Source organism: Phascolarctos cinereus, unplaced genomic scaffold (assembly GCF_003287225.1).
Source record: "Phascolarctos cinereus isolate Bilbo 61053 unplaced genomic scaffold, phaCin_HiC Scaffold_4;HRSCAF=312, whole genome shotgun sequence".
Classification (NCBI taxonomy): domain Eukaryota; kingdom Metazoa; phylum Chordata; class Mammalia; order Diprotodontia; family Phascolarctidae; genus Phascolarctos; species Phascolarctos cinereus.
In genome coordinates, this window is record NW_027555847.1 from 530,923,561 (window position 1) to 530,942,701 (window position 19,141).

Below are 19,141 nucleotides of genomic sequence, written 5' to 3' on the forward strand. Positions count from 1 at the left end.
CCTAGAGCTCTTCCCCAACTGATATTGGGGTGGTCAGAACCCAAGCTGGATACTGTGCTTTTTTCATCAGGCTTGATGGAATGCTGCACAACCTCACACAAATGGAAAACCATCCTGGTGACCTGTCTCACTCCATCTGTTCCTCAATTCTCTGGCCAAACATTAGAAATTCTGAATTTTGCAGTACTGGTACTTCCACATTGCAACCCCCAGAAGGTTTTTGTTCCTCAAAGGCTGTGGCCAAGGTGGCAGTCAAGGCCCAAGCAAACTTTTCTAGCTTGGAGCTGGGAAAGAGGTTAGGGGAAACCAGTTACAGAGGTGAGTTTTGATATAAGCTTTTGTCATGTCTTTGGGTCTTCTACTAAAGCCTTGCTCCTGGTAGCATGAGAGATGGGAGAGTGGTGCTAAGTGAGCTCAGGGTCAGTGAACATCAGTTCCTAGATTGTGTTTTTTTAAACCTTCTTTGGGATTCTGGTTGTCTATGGAGACAGATGATGTTTTTATCTTTGCTGCATAATTTCTATTTTGGAAAGGTTTGAGAGACTGTGGGGATCAGAGAAAATGCCTAGGCCACTATCTTGTTGCTCATGTGACCTGGAAATCCTGACAGCTTATTTTCAATTTAAAAAATAAAGTCATCCCAAGCTATGTGAGACTGTAATTGCTACCATACTTCCTTTTTCCTTCACATTTTACTTATATGACCAAATGAGACTGATTGGTTAAATAAAAACATTGTATCATATCTTTTGGGATAAAAGTAGAATCACAAAAAACATCTTTGGGTAGACAATAATTTGAAGGTTTCTTATGTACTTTTATGGCAGTAGTTGATGTATTGTAGTAAATATGATAGGCTTGTGATCTTTTGTAATGATGTTTTCTGATTAAGAAATATCTGCATAACCAAAATAAAGTCAAGATGGGTACATGATTTAGATATAAAGGCTGATACTATAAGCAGACTGTTTGAAAAAGGAATAGTTTACCTGTCAGGCCAAATGAGATAGAGAACATTATGAAATGCAAAATGGATAATTTTGATTACATTGAATTGAAAAGTTTTTGCACAAACAAAGCCAATGCAACCAAGATTAGGAGGGAAGCAGAAAACTGGGAAAGAATTTTATGTAGAGAACTAAGTCAGATTTATAAAAATACATCTCATTCCCCAGTTGATAAATGGTCAAAGGATATGAACAGGCAGTTTTCAGATGAAGAAATTAAAGCTATCTATAATCATATGAAAAAAATGCTCTAAATCACTATTTATAAGAGAAATGCAAATCAAAATGACTCTGAGGTACCACATCACACCTAAAAGATTGGCTAATATGACAAAATAGGAAAATGGTAAGTGTTGGAGAAGATGTGGGAAAATTGGAACGCTGATACATTAATAGCACTTCTGGGCTGTATCCCAAAGAGATCATAAAAATGAGAGAAGGCCCCACATGTACAAAAATATTTATAGCAGCTCTTATTGTGGTGGCAAAGAAACTGGAAATTGAGAGGATGCCCATTAACTGAGGAATGGCTGAACAAGTTGTGGTATATGAATGTAATGGTGTACTATTGTGCTATAAGAAATGATGAGCAAGTGGACTTCAGAAAACCCAGGAAAGATTTGTATGGACTGATGTTGAGTGAAGTGAGCAGAACCAGGAGAACATTGTACACAGTAACAGCCACATTGTGCGATGACTAATTTTGATAGACTTAGCTCTTCTCAGCAATGCAAGGATCTAAGACATCTCCAAGGGACTCATGGTGCAAAGTGCTATCCACATCCAGAGAGGGAATTGTGGAATCTGGATGCAGATTGAAGCATACTATTCGCCCTTTTTTTCCCCTTCTCTTTTGTTTTGTTTTGTTTCTTCTTTCTTGTAGTTCCTCCTATTGGTTCTAATTCTTCTTTATGGCATGGCTAACATGAAAATATGTTTAATAAAAATGTATACGTAGAGCCTATATTAGATTGCACACCGTCTTGGGAAGGGAGGGGGAGAAAATTGGGAACTCAAAAACATGGAGGTGAATGTTGAAAATTAAAAGTAAATTAATTAATAATTATAAATTATTTTTATATGTAACTGGGGAAAAATAAATTGCTAAATAAATTCCAAAAAAAGAGAGAAATATTTGCATAGTTCAACTACTTTGCACATTTTAGGCAGCCCATGCCTTATCCAAGTCAATAATTTCTTTTTTGGTATCTTTACAGTAGCAATACATAATGTTAAATGTTGTATGTGGAAGGTCTTGATTTAAGGAACCTAGGAGAAATAATATGTACACGTATAACTACAGATCAGTATGTGGATAGTGTCATGTGAAGTTGAGACCAAGTTGTATAGATGTTCCAAGGAAGAAAAGAGTGCTTCTGGCTAAGTTGATCTTTGCATTTACTTGACAACACAAAGATACCAATGGTGCACAAAAGCAGTTCATCTTTTATTTTTCATTCTCATCATATGATTCTCTTCCTTCCCCCTTTTTTTTTAAATCATACCTTTCTTTAATGGCATGCTTTATACCATTTCTCTTGGTGTAATTGCAGTTCCTTCTTTGTAAGGTGTTATGGCCTGTTCGTGCCCACCATCTGCTATCCATCGTCCTTTGGGTTATCCTCAAACTTGATTTCTTTAGAGAGTATAGTTTTATGTGACTTACAGCTATCCAATAGCATCAAAAATGTCAGTGTTAAAAAAAAAGGTGGGCTTTTGTTTTAGGGAGAAACTTTGGATTATAAAAAAAACTTGGTCAGTTCCCAAATGGCAATCCTGCCTTCTGTTTTCCTGTGTTCCAGAGCTTGTAGTTACTATATTATCTATATCAAGGGGGTCTGGAGGATCTCATCTAGATGGAATCTTTTTGACTTGAATTAATGCTGGATCTATTCCATGACAGTAGTGAACACATTTCGCAAGCATACATCTCTGTTTTATATCTTGGCTGACCACTTAATGGTGAATTCTTTGGGTATGGCACCCTGTGAAAAAGAGAAAAAATATAGCCCTAAGTCCTTTGTAGCTTTTTCTGCTATTGCAGTGAGAATGGCAGATGGGTGGAAAGGGGGACCAGAAGGGACATTTTTTAGATCATCTATAAATATTATAGCTGTTGGTATTGTAAATGTGAGAGAGATCCTTGTTCAAAGAGCAGTGATTGAGCAAGCTATTGGAGGAACTTAATCATAACATTCTTGACATAACTATAAATGAAACCAGAACACAAAAAGAAGTTGCAGGCAAATGAGAAAAAGGCATACAGGTTCTCTTGGGACAGAGACAAAAAGAGTTGGTGGATTTAGTTTTATCATTCATCCAAAGGCAACAAGAAGCATGATGGGCGGGGGGGGGGGCGGGGGAAGGTATTTGAGTGTTTCATCTTGTGAGTTTTCATGGAAAGTAGTTGTATAAAGATCACTGTGGAAATACTTGCAGCTCATGCATCTGTTGCAGATGAAGGGGTAGAAAAACTTTAAAGAACTCGAAATGACCTTCTAAATTAAATCAATATATACTTTGATATTTGGCAATTTCTGTGCAGAGATTGGGATGGGGAAGAAGAGAAAGATGTTTGAAAATATGGTTCAGGAATAAGAAATAATAGAGAAAAAACACTATAGACTACACTGATAGACTACCTAGATACCTCATGCTATGTGTGTCTTGAACACTTTGAGAAAAGAATTGGAAGGCTCTTGACTTTGCAAACCATGAATAATACCACAGAAGCGGAATTGATTATAATTTATCGAGTAGAAAACAATTCTTTACTGATGTGGTAGCTATTCCTGAATGAGTTGGCTCCATATTTAGATGACCAATTTGTTAGAACAAAAATAAAGATTAATACTAAACTTAAATAGAAATTTTTAAAAAGATATAGCTTGCAATTAAAACAATTCCTGTCTGACTTATTAAATATGTTATTGAAGAAAACAAAGATAGGAAAAGCAGCTGGATTAGACCAAGTATATACAAAGGAAGTCCATGCTAGAGACAAAATTTTGAGGGTGTTTAGGAATTGGTTCTCAAGGTATCTGAAATGGGAAGATATCAAAGACTTGGGGGGAGGGTGGATCTCTGACCCTATTATGTTAGAAATAATGACCAGGATATCAATTGCTGCTAACCCATATACCTAATTTAACAACCATGTAAATTTGGGGGGGGGTGAGGCAGTGGGGGTTAAGTGACTTGCCCAGGGTCATACAGCTAGTGTCAATGTCTGAGGTCACATTTGAACTCGGGTATTCTGACTCCAGAACTGGTGCTTATCCACTGTGCCACTTCGCTGCCCCTCATGTAAATTTTTTTTATGAGAATAATGTACACACAATTGAGGGCATCCTTGATAAGAATATTGGAAGGAAGTAATATTTCAAAAGTGACATTCAGTCAGTCACTAAGCACTTTTTTTCACTAAACACTTTTTAAGCACTTAAAATGTGCCACAAACAAAGCCAATGCAACCAAGATTAGAAGGGAAGCAGAAAGCTGGGAAACAATTTTTACAGCCTCTGATAAAGGCCTTATTTCTAAATATGTAGAGAACTGAGTCAAAGTTGTAAGAATAGAGGTCATTTTCTAATTGATAAATAGTCAAAGAATATGAACAGGCAGTTGATGAAGAAATTAAAGCTATCAGTAGTCATATGAAAAAATGCTTTAAATCACTATTGATTAGAGAAATACAAATTAAAACAACTCTGAGGTACCACCTCACACCTAAAAGATTGGCTAATATGACATAAAAAGAAAATGATAAATGTTGGCGAAGATAGGAAAATAGGAACACTAATACACTGTTGATAGAGTTGTGAACTGATCCGGTCATTCTGGATAGCAATTTGGAACTATGCCCAAAGGGCTATAAAAATGGTGCACACCCTTTGATCCAGCAATACCACTTCTAGGTCTGTATCCCAAAGAGATCATAAAAAAGGGAAAAGGACCCACATGTACAAAAGTATTTATAGCAGTTCTTATTGTGATGGCAAAAAAATTGGAAATTGAGGGGATGCCCAGAAATTGGGGAATGGCTGAACAAGTTGTGGTGTATGAATGTAATGGAATACTATTGTTCTATAAGAAAAGATGAGCAGGCAGATTTCAGAAAAACCAGGAAAGATTTGTATGGACTGATGATGAGTGAAGTGAGCAGAACCAGGAGAACATTGTACACAGTAACAGCAACACTATGTGATGACCAATTTTGATAGACTTAGCTCTTCTCAGCAATACAGTGATCTAAGACAATTCTAAAAGACTTGTGATGGAAAATACTATCCACATCCAGAGAAAGAACTATGGTGTCTGAATGCAGATTGAAGCACACTTTTTTCTCTTTTTTTTGTGGCTTTTCCCTTTTCTGATTTTTCTTTCACAGCATGATAATGTGGAAATATGTTTAATAAGATTTTACATGTATAGCCTCTATCAGATTGCATGCTGTCTTAGGGCAGTGGGAGAAAATAATTTGGGACTCAAAATTTTATAAAAGTAATGTTGAAAACTGTCTTTACATGTAATTGGAAAAAATAAAATTCTATTAAGAAAAAATATATGCCGGATACTATACATAGTTAAACTGCATCTTTACTCTTATACTTGACAAAAAGACATAGAGAATTTAGACAATCTAACTGCGTTTGTTGTAATTGTAGCACATCTTAACTCTGGGAACCGTTATCCCAACTCCTGACATCACTGAGTCAAGGTCCCCAAGACACTCTGTCCCTTTAGGGCTATAGGGGTATCTCTGAAGAGTTCAGGGTCTATTTCAATGAGTCCCCACAAGTGTGCTTCCCTCTTAAGTATCAGTTAAATGCAGTCTTAGTTAGCTTTAAAAATGGTTACTTTACCACAGTGAAATAGTGAGAACAGTAGATATAAAAAACTCCCCCAAAAGTCTATGACACATTTTTCCACCACTTCATACAAAACCCATGGAAAATTAGGCTCAGGCTTAGAGGGTTCATGTGGCAAAAGGTTAAATCACAGTACCTGGTTGCTGGAAATTCTTTATAAGTTCCCCTTAGGCATAATACAGCTTTTCTTTGGGACTTCTCATAGAGCCTGGAATCTGTCCTCATAGCATCTAGACTTGTCAGATTCCAAATGCAGACACTACTGCCAACTGTTGCAGTCCCAGGGGCACTGCTAGGATACCAAGGGAAAAGTTCAAATCCTTTGTGCTGCTAGTCTTTGGAAGTGCTTGAAATAATTTTCTACAGAGGTGAAGAAGATAGGAAGGAGAGGTCAAGGCCAAAGTGGTTCCTTCTCAGGCATTTGGCTCTGAAATATTCTGTCACACCTTACTGCTTGCTCAGACTCCTTATTCTGCTTAGCTTAGTAGTTTTGTAGAAGTCTCAGAGAATGTGACCAAGCTCCTTAGCCAGTCTGAACAGACTTTTGTCACACAGATGAAAGTGTCCAGGCTATGTTCAGTCTAGTGAATGATCAAGATGTGCTCTCATCTGATAAATGTATCAGGGCTAAGTGAGGTGAGGTGATTTTGACCTCACCCTTATGCATATTTGACCTCACCAATATGCATACTATTTTTTAAAAAATCATTTGAGTTAAATAGAACAAAAACAAACTTTAAAGAATCATCTAAAAAGACAACCCTTTATATAGCATTCCTCATATATGCCAAAATAATAGATATAACAACAAGTGATTAACAAATGATTCCCTTTCTATTTCTTCAGTCAGCTTATGCTGACCTGTGATGTGTTGATGTCACGATGTGGAAGGGATAACTGTACTTAAATTTTAAAACTATAGGATTCAGATATGAAAAGAGACATTAAAGGTCTTCTTATCTATCCCTTTTATTTTACACATCAGGAATATGAGAGAGAGGACTTATCCCCAGACCTCAGTAACAAAGCTGGGGTTTCAAACTCAGGTTTGCTAATTCCAAAACTAGTGCTTTTTTTTTTGTCTGTCTCTGTCTGGCCATCTTTGGTATATTTAATTTTTTCTCTTATTTTCTTCAAAATCTGCACCTTCTTTTGACTTTCCTATCTCTTTTCACTTCTTGCTTGAACTATTGTAATAATTTCTTAATTGATTTGCTTAACTCCAGTGTCTTCTCTCCAGTCTTCTCTCCACGCAGCTGCCAAATTGATACTTCTAAAGCACTATGTTATTTCTCTGTTCAAGAAGTTTCAGTGCTTCCTGTTTGCTTTTTATACACCATATATATTGGCATTTAAAGCCCCTCACAACCTGGCATCAGACTGATCCACTTGCTGTTTTTCTTCCGTGCAAATTCTGTCTCTTGCCTCTCAGTCCTTAGCTTAGTCAATAAGCATTTATAATATGTGTACTATGTGCCAGACCCAGTGTTAAGCTAGGGATGCAAATACAAAAAAAGAAAGTCCCTGTGCTCAAGGAGTTCACAGTCTAATGGGGGAAGACTATACACACAGTGAAAGAGAATGGTGGGGGAGAAATGAAGAAGTCCAAAGAGATGAAGCCAGGGTGAGAAAGGAAGATAGCTGGCTTGGACTTCCTACTTAAAACCCTCATTCCACCCTCCATTCAGAAAAATACCAAGGCAAAGGATGATGAGGTTCCTGGACAAGCTCTTACTCCCTTCAAGCCCTTCGAGTCTCAGCTCAGGTGCCAAATGCCACTACCACAAGAGATGTTCATGTTTTCCCCAGTTATTAATGTTCCCCTCTCCCCTGATTTCTTTGTTTTGTATTACACACCAGAACTTTACAATAAGTGTTTTTTAATTGAATAGATTTTTACCAATCAACTGAACCTAGCTATATTGTGATAGTGTTGCTGTTTGATATTTGCAAAGCACAGCTATTGAGAATATAATATTCCCATAGATGGAATAAAACATTAGTATGAATATATATGCACAGATTTACCTTAGTAAAGAAAGCATAGCAATCATCAGTTAAGGCAAGTGATAGGGAAAAAATCTTGCATGTGAGATGATTTTCAAAATGTCATTTCAAAATTATTCGTGTTAGGTTAGGACATATATTTTTGTTTCAGAATATATCATGGGAAGAGGCAAAAAAAAATAGAAAGTAAAAATCTTCAAAAGTAAGTTAAAGCTGAAATAGATTTAATCAAAATAGAAAAATAGAGAAACTATATGTCAGCCATATTAATCAATATTGTTTTAGACTATTCGAAATAACTAGAAAATATAAGGTTGGAATACTGCTGTGGTGTAGGCAATGGTGAGTTGGTGGACTTATAAAACTATGGAAAGTCTTGGACATATGAAGGAAGATGTTATCCACTCTCAGAGAAACAAAAAACAAACAAATATAGTAGTCTTACATAGATGCATACATGAATGTATATGATCATGTATGAGCCTGATTATAGGTATCTAAATATATGTATTTGTATGTAAGTGTGTGTGTATGTATGTATGTATGTATGTATGTATGTATGTATGTATGTATGTATGTATGTATATGGGGGGAGTGTATACACGTACTGTTAACAGGATTTTTACTGAGCCAGTCTTTAACCTGAGAATGCTCGGAGCTGCAAAAAGCAGACCTAGGCACGAGAGTGTCAGTAATTAAGTAGTTTAATAATCAGTTTCAAAGTGAGGAATATTCCTCAGCTGAAGTAAAAGCACAGGTTATATACTTAGATCACAACTGGGGAAGAAGGGGGGAAGAGTAGGTGGATTACAAACAATTGTTTAGTGGTTTTCCATGAGAAACCTACAAGTCCCACAATACAGTTCTGGAATCAAATCTTTGGGAGTTTTGACCACCTCCCCCAAAGTACAGAACCTGAGTTCTGGATGGGAACAGGTTTTTCAATTTTTGATTCACTTCATTTAAGGCCCAGTGACTGTGAGTGTTGTCAGAGTTTGCAGTCAACAGTTCAGGCTGCATTTTGAGCTCCGACTCCCAAGCCAGAGTCAGCTCTTGAGAAAACTAAATTATTGGTATGTTCATTACATATATTGATTAAAATTATAAATTACTTTCTCAATACATATACATATATATCTCCACTTAATTGTGGCCTTCTTGGGGGAGGAGAGAAAAGAACAAAGAAAAAAGTGCAAAACAGAACAAAAGAAAATCTAAAAGGAAGCAAAGAAAAGATGGACAACTCTGAATGTGTAGTATTTATTATATATAGGCTTTCTTGAAATGGAAATTTATTGCTCTATATTTTGAATTCTTTACATTCTGGCAATGCCTTTTTCCCTTTTCTTGCTGTGTATTTAAGTTTAAAATTAATAATAAAAAAAGTAATGTCCTGATCTGTCTTGTTTCAGATTCTGAATATAATCCTGTTATGGCTGCAATTTGTAACATGCTAAAGGGACTTCAGTTGGGTTCATAGAAGGGACTCAGAAGCTGCCTGTCTCATCTAGTTTGAGGGACCTGAGGTCCAGGGAGGTTAAAGGGATTGCCAGAAACCATCCTGGTAGTGATCATCAGAAGCAGAATTTTAACCCACATCCTCTGATCTAGTCCTTTCTCCACAAGTACTACACTACTTCCTGAAAGAAAGGATGATAGATTTGCCCTGTGCATCTTTCAAAAAAAAGGAAGAAAGATTTAGTTATTTTTAAAAAAGAAAAGAGATTTTGTTATTTAAAGAAAAGAGATTTTATCTCTCAACCAGTGAGTGAACCTAGGAAGAGTAAAAAGCATTAAAGGGGGTAAATGGGTAAATACCAGATGTAAATAGCAAAGGGAGACAGGCAATTAACAAACAAAACAAATTGCATAACAATAATAGATAATCCAAGTTTGTATAGTGCTTTAAGGTTGCAAAGCACTTTAAAAGATACTGTCATTTAATCCTCACAACCCTCAAATATGAGGTAGAATAGGATTTGCTGTGTGAGAAATACTATACTACAAACACACAAAGGCATCTTCTTAGTGGACCACTAAAAAAGGAATAAATGAGGGTTAGAAAAATTTGGGGTATGGTTGACTTCCGTGATATTAACTTTCTTTTCTTTTTTTAATTTCTTTATAGGACATGGCTCTGAAAGTTAAATGAAACCAAGAAAACATACTAATAGAGTGTTGTTACATATTCTGGGAAGAGCATATCAGAAAATAAGTGATCAACTGGATTTGGTAACCAGTCATAATGAAGAAAATTAGTCTTAAGACCTTTAGGAAGTCTTTTAACTTGAATAAAAGTAAGGAAGAAAATGATTTTGTGGTAGTACAACAACCATCACTAACCACTGACTTTGGAAAAGATGATTCCTTGTTTAGTAGCTGCTATGGTAAAGATTTGGCCAGCTGTGAAATCAACAGTGAAGATGAGAAAAGTGGGAAAAATCGATCCAAAAGTGAAAGCTTAATGGGTACATTAAAAAGGCGACTTTCAGCAAAACAAAAGCAGAAAGGTAAGGGCAGCCCACCATCTGTGAACTCTGCAGATGAGGACACCTTCTCTTCTTCATCAGCTCCAATAGTCTTTAAAGATGTAAGAGCTCAAAGACCATTAAGGTCAACATCCCTTCGTAGTCATCATTATAGTCCTACTCCATGGCCTCTTCGTCCAACAAATTCAGAGGAAACCTGTATCAAAATGGAAGTAAGAGTCAAGGCTTTGGTTCACTCCTCCAATCCAAGCCCAGCACTGAATGGCGTTCGAAAAGATTTTCATGATTTGCAGTCTGATAGTGTGTTCCAAGAACAAAACAGTACATTAAAAAGTACAGAATCTCAAAATGGAGACCTGCATCTTCACATTGATGATCATGTGCCTGTAGTTATTGGACTTATGCCTCAGGACTACATTCAGTATACTGTGCCTTTAGATGAGGGAATGTACCCTTTGGAAGGATCACGTAGTTATTGCCTGGACACTTCCTCTCCTATGGAAGTTTCAGCTGTTCCTTCTCAAGTAGGACGGAATTCATTCCATGAGGATGAGAGCCAGGTAGACCAGGACATAGTAGTTGCCCCAGATATCTTTGTGGATCAGGCAGTTAATGGCTTGTTGATTGGCACCACAGGAGTCATGTTGCAAAGCCCAAGAGTTAATCACAGTGATGTCCCTCCACTCTCACCATTGCTACCTCCAATGCAGAATAATCAAATCCAAAGGAACTTTAGTGGACTGAACGGCACAGATGCACATGTGTCTGAAAGTATGCGTTGCCATTTGAATTTTGATCCTAACACTGCTCCTGGAGTTGGAAGAGTTTATGACTCTGTACAAAATAGTGGCCCTATGGTTGTAACAAGTCTCACAGAGGAACTGAAAAAACTTGCAAAACAGGGATGGTACTGGGGACCAATTACACGCTGGGAGGCAGAAGGAAAGCTTGCAAATGTGCCCGATGGTTCTTTTCTCGTTCGTGATAGTTCTGATGACCGTTACCTTTTAAGCTTGAGCTTTCGCTCCCATGGTAAAACACTTCACACTAGAATTGAACATTCAAATGGTAGGTTTAGCTTTTATGAACAGCCAGATGTAGAAGGGCATACTTCAATAGTTGATCTAATTGAACATTCAATCAGGGACTCTGAAAATGGAGCTTTTTGCTATTCACGGTCTCGGTTGCCTGGATCTGCAACCTACCCTGTCAGACTGACCAATCCTGTATCACGGTTCATGCAGGTACGTTCATTGCAGTACCTGTGTCGTTTTGTCATACGTCAATACACCAGAATAGACTTGATTCAAAAACTGCCTTTGCCAAACAAAATGAAGGATTATTTACAAGAAAAGCACTACTGAAAGCTTATGGGAATCTTGCATCTTGCACTTTGGGAACAAGAAAAAGAGATTGAAATACAGTTTACAAACTTTCATTGCTATCAGAATCTTTTGCTGCCATTAACTATTTCAGTTTTATGTGTAAACAAGAGTAATGCATTGTTTATTTGGGGACGGGAGGTGTTGGCAAGGTGTCTTAAATTTATTTTTTGCTTTTTAAAGGAAAAATCTTGAGGTTTTTAGAAGTGTGAAATCTTTCATCAATGTGCAGAATAATCACAATGTGAATTATCAGATTATACTTAGTTTCCCCTTCAAATCCTTTGCTGCTATCCACTGTGATTTTTTTGCATTAAAAGCACATTTCATGTGTATTCAACCATAAGTAAAATTGAATTAAACTTTTTACTCATCTCTTCAAAAAGACCCATTTTCAAAAGAATCTTTAAGAAACTGGTTTAAAAAAATTAAAATTGGCATCAGTATCTTATCTCATGCTTTTGAAAAGTACTCTTAATTTGGAATATATAAAATTATATAACTTAAGGTAAATGGAACATAGATAATGAAGCGTGTCTTTTGAAACAGTCATTTTTTAAAAATTATCTCTGAGTTTTTATTTGTTTTTTGATTCCAAGAAGCTAAAATACTTTATTGCTTCTATTTTCATCGTATGGTTTACTTGGCTGCCCAAAAATGGCATTCCTTTTAAAAATCTTGAAAAATATGTTGCTCACTAGTATAGAACATGAAGCCTCTTCTTTACTTAAACTTGGGCACAAATTGGCATAACATCAGTTTTACCATGAAAGTAGGCTGTTAATTGAAGAAATACTGCATGATAATAGATCACATAGGATATTCTTTGCCAACATTGATTTTTATGTTATCTACATTGCCCTCTGGCAAAAATGTTTTATATGTGATTTAATTTGTTTGACATTTTCTTGGTTAGAACTCAATCGTACAAATTATTCTCATTAATTTGATTATATTTCAACTCTGAAACTGACAAAAATTTTAAAATGTACTGTTTTGTATTTGAAATTAGGGTGACATTTTTTCACATGCGATTATGGAAAGGTGCTCGATTTACACAGAATTTCATTCGATGATAAACTGTGGGAAGTGTGGAGTATATGTATTTAAGAATTAGCAAGCCTATATCAAGAGTACTGAGGTCCTAATGCCTACCATTTCTACTGCAGTTCAGAAAGAGGTTTGTTTGTAAATTCAGTAATCTGGGCTGAAAAGAATTAAGCATCTGCTTGTCAGTGAAGTATTTCTCTTTCATGGACCCTATACTACTCTGATATAGAATTATGCATTTTGTTTAAAGAACACAAGAACCTAATTGTGTTAAATAACTTTGATGTCCAGTTCATAGCAAATCAAATAATTTTCATTTTTCTTAATGATGAACAATTCTTTCCCATCCATCTCTCCTTCCCTCAATTTTTAATGTCTATTGTTTTATCATTACTTAGCATTATTATGCACTGTTTTGGAATAGCTTAGAACAAACTTAATTTCTTTTTGCAAGTTGAAAAGCTTTAAAGGAAACAATCCATTATCAGATGAAGATTTGGAGGCTTTCCCCTCGTTTTTTTTCCTCCTCCTATCCCTATGTACTGTAGCATTTGCTGACTTTGTCAGTCAGATATGTTTATGTAAACTTGCATCCTCATTTTTTTTCTTTGCTTTTGGAGAATAAGAACTTCAAAGATTTTACCCAGAAAAGACATCCATGCTATTATTATGGCTTTTACTTGGAGAGAGGGAAAAAGGGTTATTTCATTTTTATGAGATTAAAATTGTTGGGAAGAAGCCTCTTTAATTTTCTTTACTTTAAAATTTATTTCACTTAATGGAGTAGATTTTAGTAATTCAAATGTTCACATTAGTGATTTGAATTAAGAATGATAAGAAGTTTTTGAACTCATGCAAGATACTGTTATGGTCTATTGTTTTCTTCCCGGGGAACTGATTTTTAAACATCACATTTAGATTGATGCAAAAGACCCGGTTCTAAATTTCTGTTGATGATGGGAATTATTAGAGAGATAATGCAAAAAAATTCTTTAGAAAAATATTGACAATGCCTTCCTCTTAAAGAAACATTTATTCATGCTATTATATATATGCCAGTTTATCAGGCCCCACTTAGCAGAAATGCCCGGTAACTTTTAGACCACCCTATATTTCAATTTGGTCACATGGAATAATTTTGGACATAGTCTGAAGCCTGCATTTTGAAACGATTTCATATTTACTGTGTTTGAGATCTGGTCATTGAATTCTGAATTAAGCTTGGTTTTTTTTTTTGGCTTAGTTTACACCCAAGTGTTTTTATAATCGTCTTTTATGTTTTTGGAATACAAATAGTAATAGTGTTCTAATTCATATTGCCACTTCTTGATATGCTTTCACATGTGTCCTTAATATAAAATAATATTTTAAAGTAGTTTTATCCCTAAAGCTGACCTAATTGAAATTACTGTAAACTGTCCTCAAAATTAAAAGAAAAAACACGTGCCAAGAAATTAATATATAATCATAAACATAATGGAGATTGAAGTGCATTGCAGCTGTTCAGTCATTGCAGGTCGATATAGTACAATCTAACTGGAAGATTGTGTCTGTTGTGTTAAAGGAGGTTGGTTGAAAAAGACAAAGCCATCAGTCACCTAGTTATTGGGTTTACATGATGCAGTTTGACTGGTTCCCCCCCGCCCCCAACTGACTGGCTTTTGGAGAACTGTATCAAATGATAGCTTGTGTTTCACGTAGGCATAACCCAAATCTATGCTGACAAAATCTTTGCTTATGAAAAGGAAGTAAAAAGGAAAGTTCTGTCAATTTTTGCTAATAATAATAGATGAGGAAAATAAATCTTCATAAAACGTGTTAAATGACAAAAGCTATGTTCATGCTTCCAGTACACTACTCTGTAAAATCAATAATAACAGGATACTATTGAAAGTACTTGAAGATGTTTTAAAAAACAAACAAACCACAAAGGAAAAATTGTTCTCATTCAACTTGGTGCAATACTCTTAAAGTTTGGAAGGCAAACCTTTAGGTTAGGAAATGACTATAGAATGAAAAATAATTTTTAAATCTAAAATGTCTGAACCAGCTATTTAGATCAGCCATCTTGGTCTTAAAGGAAACAATGTGCCAAAAGGCTAAATTATTGGAATATGATGAATAACAAATTACACATTAAACATTACTTTATAATTGCTGAGCCAGTATTATTAAAACAGGATGGAAATTAGTGAAGTCTTAAGTAGGGAATGAATATGCAATGTCTCGAATTTTGCTGGTGCCACAAAAGTCTAAATATTTTTCTTAAGATCACTGCTTTCAGAAATGCCAATTTTAAGATATTGTATATTTCATAGTTTTCATGATAAGAGATATTACTTTATGACTGATTCAGAAGAATAATTTTTATTTTAATCCTAACTGCATTTCATAGTATGTGAATTATGAATTTGAAAATGGAATCACACTACCAGCAATAGATAGTATTGTTGAATACACTAATAAGGAACAATCCCCCTGTTCCAGGAATAACTTTTAAATCCTAAACTAAAATTATTGGTACGGTAGTAATCGCAAATTTGGTTTCTTTTAATACTTTTTTAATCCTGTAAAGAATGTTTTTTATAAACATCCTTTTTATTAATAGTTAATCATAACATGGAAAATGTTGTGTAGTTGCTGTATCTGAAAAGTGTTCCATACTCTATACCCACAGATCATGAAAAATTCTTATAGAATTTTGTATTAAGTATACATGTTGGGTTAAAGAAATTTTATAGTGGTGATGGAGTGCCATGAAATTAATACTTGCAATCCAGATTGCTGTAGTTTACACTTTTCTGTATGTCAAACCAGGTGTGTACCATTTGTACTGAGCACACCACAGAATGAGAATTATCCAAAGTCCATTGATTTTAATATGTGTTTTGGTTTGTAAACAAAATTATAGTAATTTCTTGCACATTTTTGGAAAATAATTGTATAAAAACTTATGTATCTGCTTCTAGATACAATATGTAAATAAAAATTTCATTCACAAAGTAATCTGCTTGGTATTCTATATTTAATAATCCGAATGAAGCAAATTTTAAACTTAATTTGTGTGGTTGCCCAAATTATTTCTGAATGTATCCTGATCAGGAAACTTAAAGTCAAGAGATAAAATGTGATCAACTGTATTTTTTATTTTTTGTTGATATAGAAAAGTAAATATATCTCCTCATTTATAGAAAATTAAATAGAAAGGAAAAACTAGTTCAATATAAGTAAACTTATTGCTGCTTTCTTCCACTTTTCTGCACTTTAAACTTCAAAACGTTTGTTACCTATTTTCATTTATTGGAAAAGGAAAAATAAAATTACAATTGAAATATTTTAGGAAACAGATTTTTATTCACTGAAATAAAAAAAGCAGTTGTTTTGCAGGAGTCTTTCAGAATATTTATAAGGGTCAAAAAGAGTTGGGAACCAGAAGTGAACACGGAGGAAAGAGCAAGTGGGATGAGCAGATAATGAATAAATTTTTAAAACATCTATGTATTTCCTTATTAATTAAGGGAAGACAGAATGAGTGCTAGCCTGAATGAATTAGTATGAATTACAGGACATTCTCAAATACAGTGTGTTATTATCAAGTACAAGCATACAAAGATGACAAGCAGTTATCCTGCTCTTACTGATCTTGTAATCTAAGGGTGTAAGACATATTAAAATAAAAACTATAGCAAGGTAGAATAATAATAATAATAATAAGAGCAAAGTGTCAAAGTCCTATAAAAATTTGAGGAGGGATTACTTTTAGGAGGAGAGAATCACAAGTCTCTATGAAAATAGCTCTGAAAGCACTGGGCAAAACAGTTTTACATAAGAACAATGTTTTTTATAACACTTTTACCACCCTATGTGTTAAATTGTGGAAGTAACACTCCCTTATCATAGACAAGGAAATGAAACCTCAGAAATTACTTGAACTTGGGGACCATACAGTAAGTAGTACTAAGTTGAGACTAGAATCCAAGTCATCTAACTATAGGTCCTATATATCAAGAATTCTTAACTTGGGGTCTGTAAACTCATTTTGATAACTTAATATAATTCGTTTCCTTTGTAATCCTATGTATTTTAAATGTTTAGTCAATAAGCATTTATTAAGCACCTGTTGATGTGCTATGCATAGTAAGCCCTGGGGATACAGAAAAGCAAAAGACAGGTTCTGCCTTTGGGGAACTCACAGTGTAATGGGGGGAACTATGCAAAGAAATATGATAAGCAATGGGCAGGATAAACAAGAGATAATTAGCAGAGGGGATGCACCAGAATTAAGAGGGATCAAGAAGGGCATCTTGTAGAAGGGTTGGATCTTAGCTTGAACTTGGAAGCCAGGGAATACAGGAGGCAGAGGTGAGAAAAGAGCATTCCAAGCATGGGGGACAGCCAGAGACAGTGCCTGGAGCCAAGAGATGGGGTGTCTTATTCAAGGAACAGCAAGAAAGGCAGTGTCACTGGATCTTGGAGATCATATTCTTCATCTAACAGACAAAGGAGTCCCTAATACAAAAAGGTTAACAACCCCTGCTCTATATATACCATCCCATTCTCCCGGGAGGCCTCCTAGCCCATTGACTTCTTTGAATTGACTGTGAGTACCAATGTTGCATAAACTAAAAGTCTTATGGGTGAATCAACTACTTGCATGCTATGGTGAGTTTAAATTTTATTCCTTGAAATCTGTCCATTTCTGGTTCCTCTTCAGGAGTCAGGTGCCAAAACATACATAACTACATCTACTGTGTCCTACCCATATTTTACTGATAAAGTGAGTTAAACTAATATGTCACCCCTTACCTATTCTCTCTCATCAGTGGACTCACTTATTTTACTGTGAACATATAAGGCATACGTAGTGAACTCCATGTTAGATTATTACCCAAAATCCCTCTCCAATTCTTTTCCCCTTGATTTCAGCCTAGAAACAAAAGAGGTGGTTGCCAAAGCCAACCTCTCTGACAGTGGTGTTGATTATAGTTTAGCCTTTCTGTCAGTCTCTAAATTTAGTACATCTTTCCCCTCTCCTAAAAGCATTCCCATCACTATCATCCTTAAAAACCTTCACTTACATAAACTATTATTCTGTAATTTACCCCACATTCACATCCAAATTCCTTTTAAAAAAAAACCCACCAATTTAGCTTTTATTTCCTCTCCTCTTCCTCATAATGATTTGTTTTCTGTCTTCTTACCCCACCTAGTCTACCAAAACTATTCCCTCTAGGTTTACTAATGACATTTAAATTGCTCAATCCAGTAGACTTAACAGTCTTTATACTTCCTGGGTACTTCAGCTTTCATGATCTAGCTCTCCTCTTAACCTGTCACACTGCTATGCATGCTCCTTTCTTGGGTTATCCTCCTCTTCTGGGCTTGTTTGAAGGTTGGTATTCCCCAAAGTTCTGTTGTGGGCCCTTTTTTCTTAAAATATACTCTCATGTGGGGATCTTATTAGTTCCACAAATTCAATTATGTTTGTACAGATGATTCCAGAGCCTGTATCTCTCTAGCTCCAGTCTTGCCTCTCCAGCTTGCTGCTTGGCAAATCCACCTTGATGTCCCACAGGGAACTCAAACTCAAGCATGTACAGAGCAGAAATCATCTTCCCCCTAAACCCAGCTGTGTTTCCAAGTTTCCTATTTTTGTTGAAGGCACTATACCCCTTCTAGTCTCTTAAGGTTCATGGCTTTGATGCCTTCCTTACACTCATGTCCCACCTCCCACATTTTAATTAGTTGCCAGCTTTCATAAATTCTCCACAATATTTCTTGCATATGTCAACTCTCCACTCATGGTTACTACCTTAGTTCAGGCTGTCAGAATCACTTTGGCAGGTATGAAGAGGATGAATTAGAGTGGGCTTTTGGCAGGAAGACCAATTTGAAAACTCAGAGGAGAGGTGATGAGGGTCTGTACTAATGTGCTGGTTGTGTTAAGTGGAGAGAAGATTGGAGAGATGTAGAGATAGGAACAAGATTTGGTGCCTTGAATATGTAGGGTGAGAGTGAGGAATCAAGTATAACATGAGTTTGATTGTCAACCTTAGGGCCTGGAATGATGTTGGAGTCCTTAACAGTAATAAGAAAGTTTGGCTGAGGGGTGGGAAAAATAGACTATAATGAGATTTGTTGTCTGTTGCAAACCATCCATTCTAGCATACCTTACTCAATTTACTCTGCTCTACCCAAAATGAAAAAGGGGCAGGAGGAAGCTCTTAATCATGACCTGGAGAGCATAACCCTCACTCCAAAGGGTATCTACCACAGACCTGAGGTAATGGGGAGGGGGAGGAGTGGGTATACCAGTTATGGAAATTTTCCTAATG

The 19,141-nt window shown here is 35.7% G+C and overlaps 1 protein-coding gene across 1 annotated transcript in view; it reads left to right on the plus strand.

Moving 5' to 3' along the window:
* Window positions 1–15,812, plus strand: part of SOCS6 (suppressor of cytokine signaling 6) — a 58,223-nt gene extending 42,411 nt beyond the window's left edge. The window contains exon 2 of the mRNA XM_020985628.2: window positions 10,014–15,812. Coding sequence (XP_020841287.1) covers window positions 10,131–11,738 — 1,608 coding nt within the window. The 5' untranslated portion in view covers window positions 10,014–10,130 and the 3' untranslated portion in view covers window positions 11,739–15,812. The remainder of the gene's footprint in view (window positions 1–10,013) is intronic.
* Window positions 15,813–19,141: the final 3,329 nt, after the last annotated feature.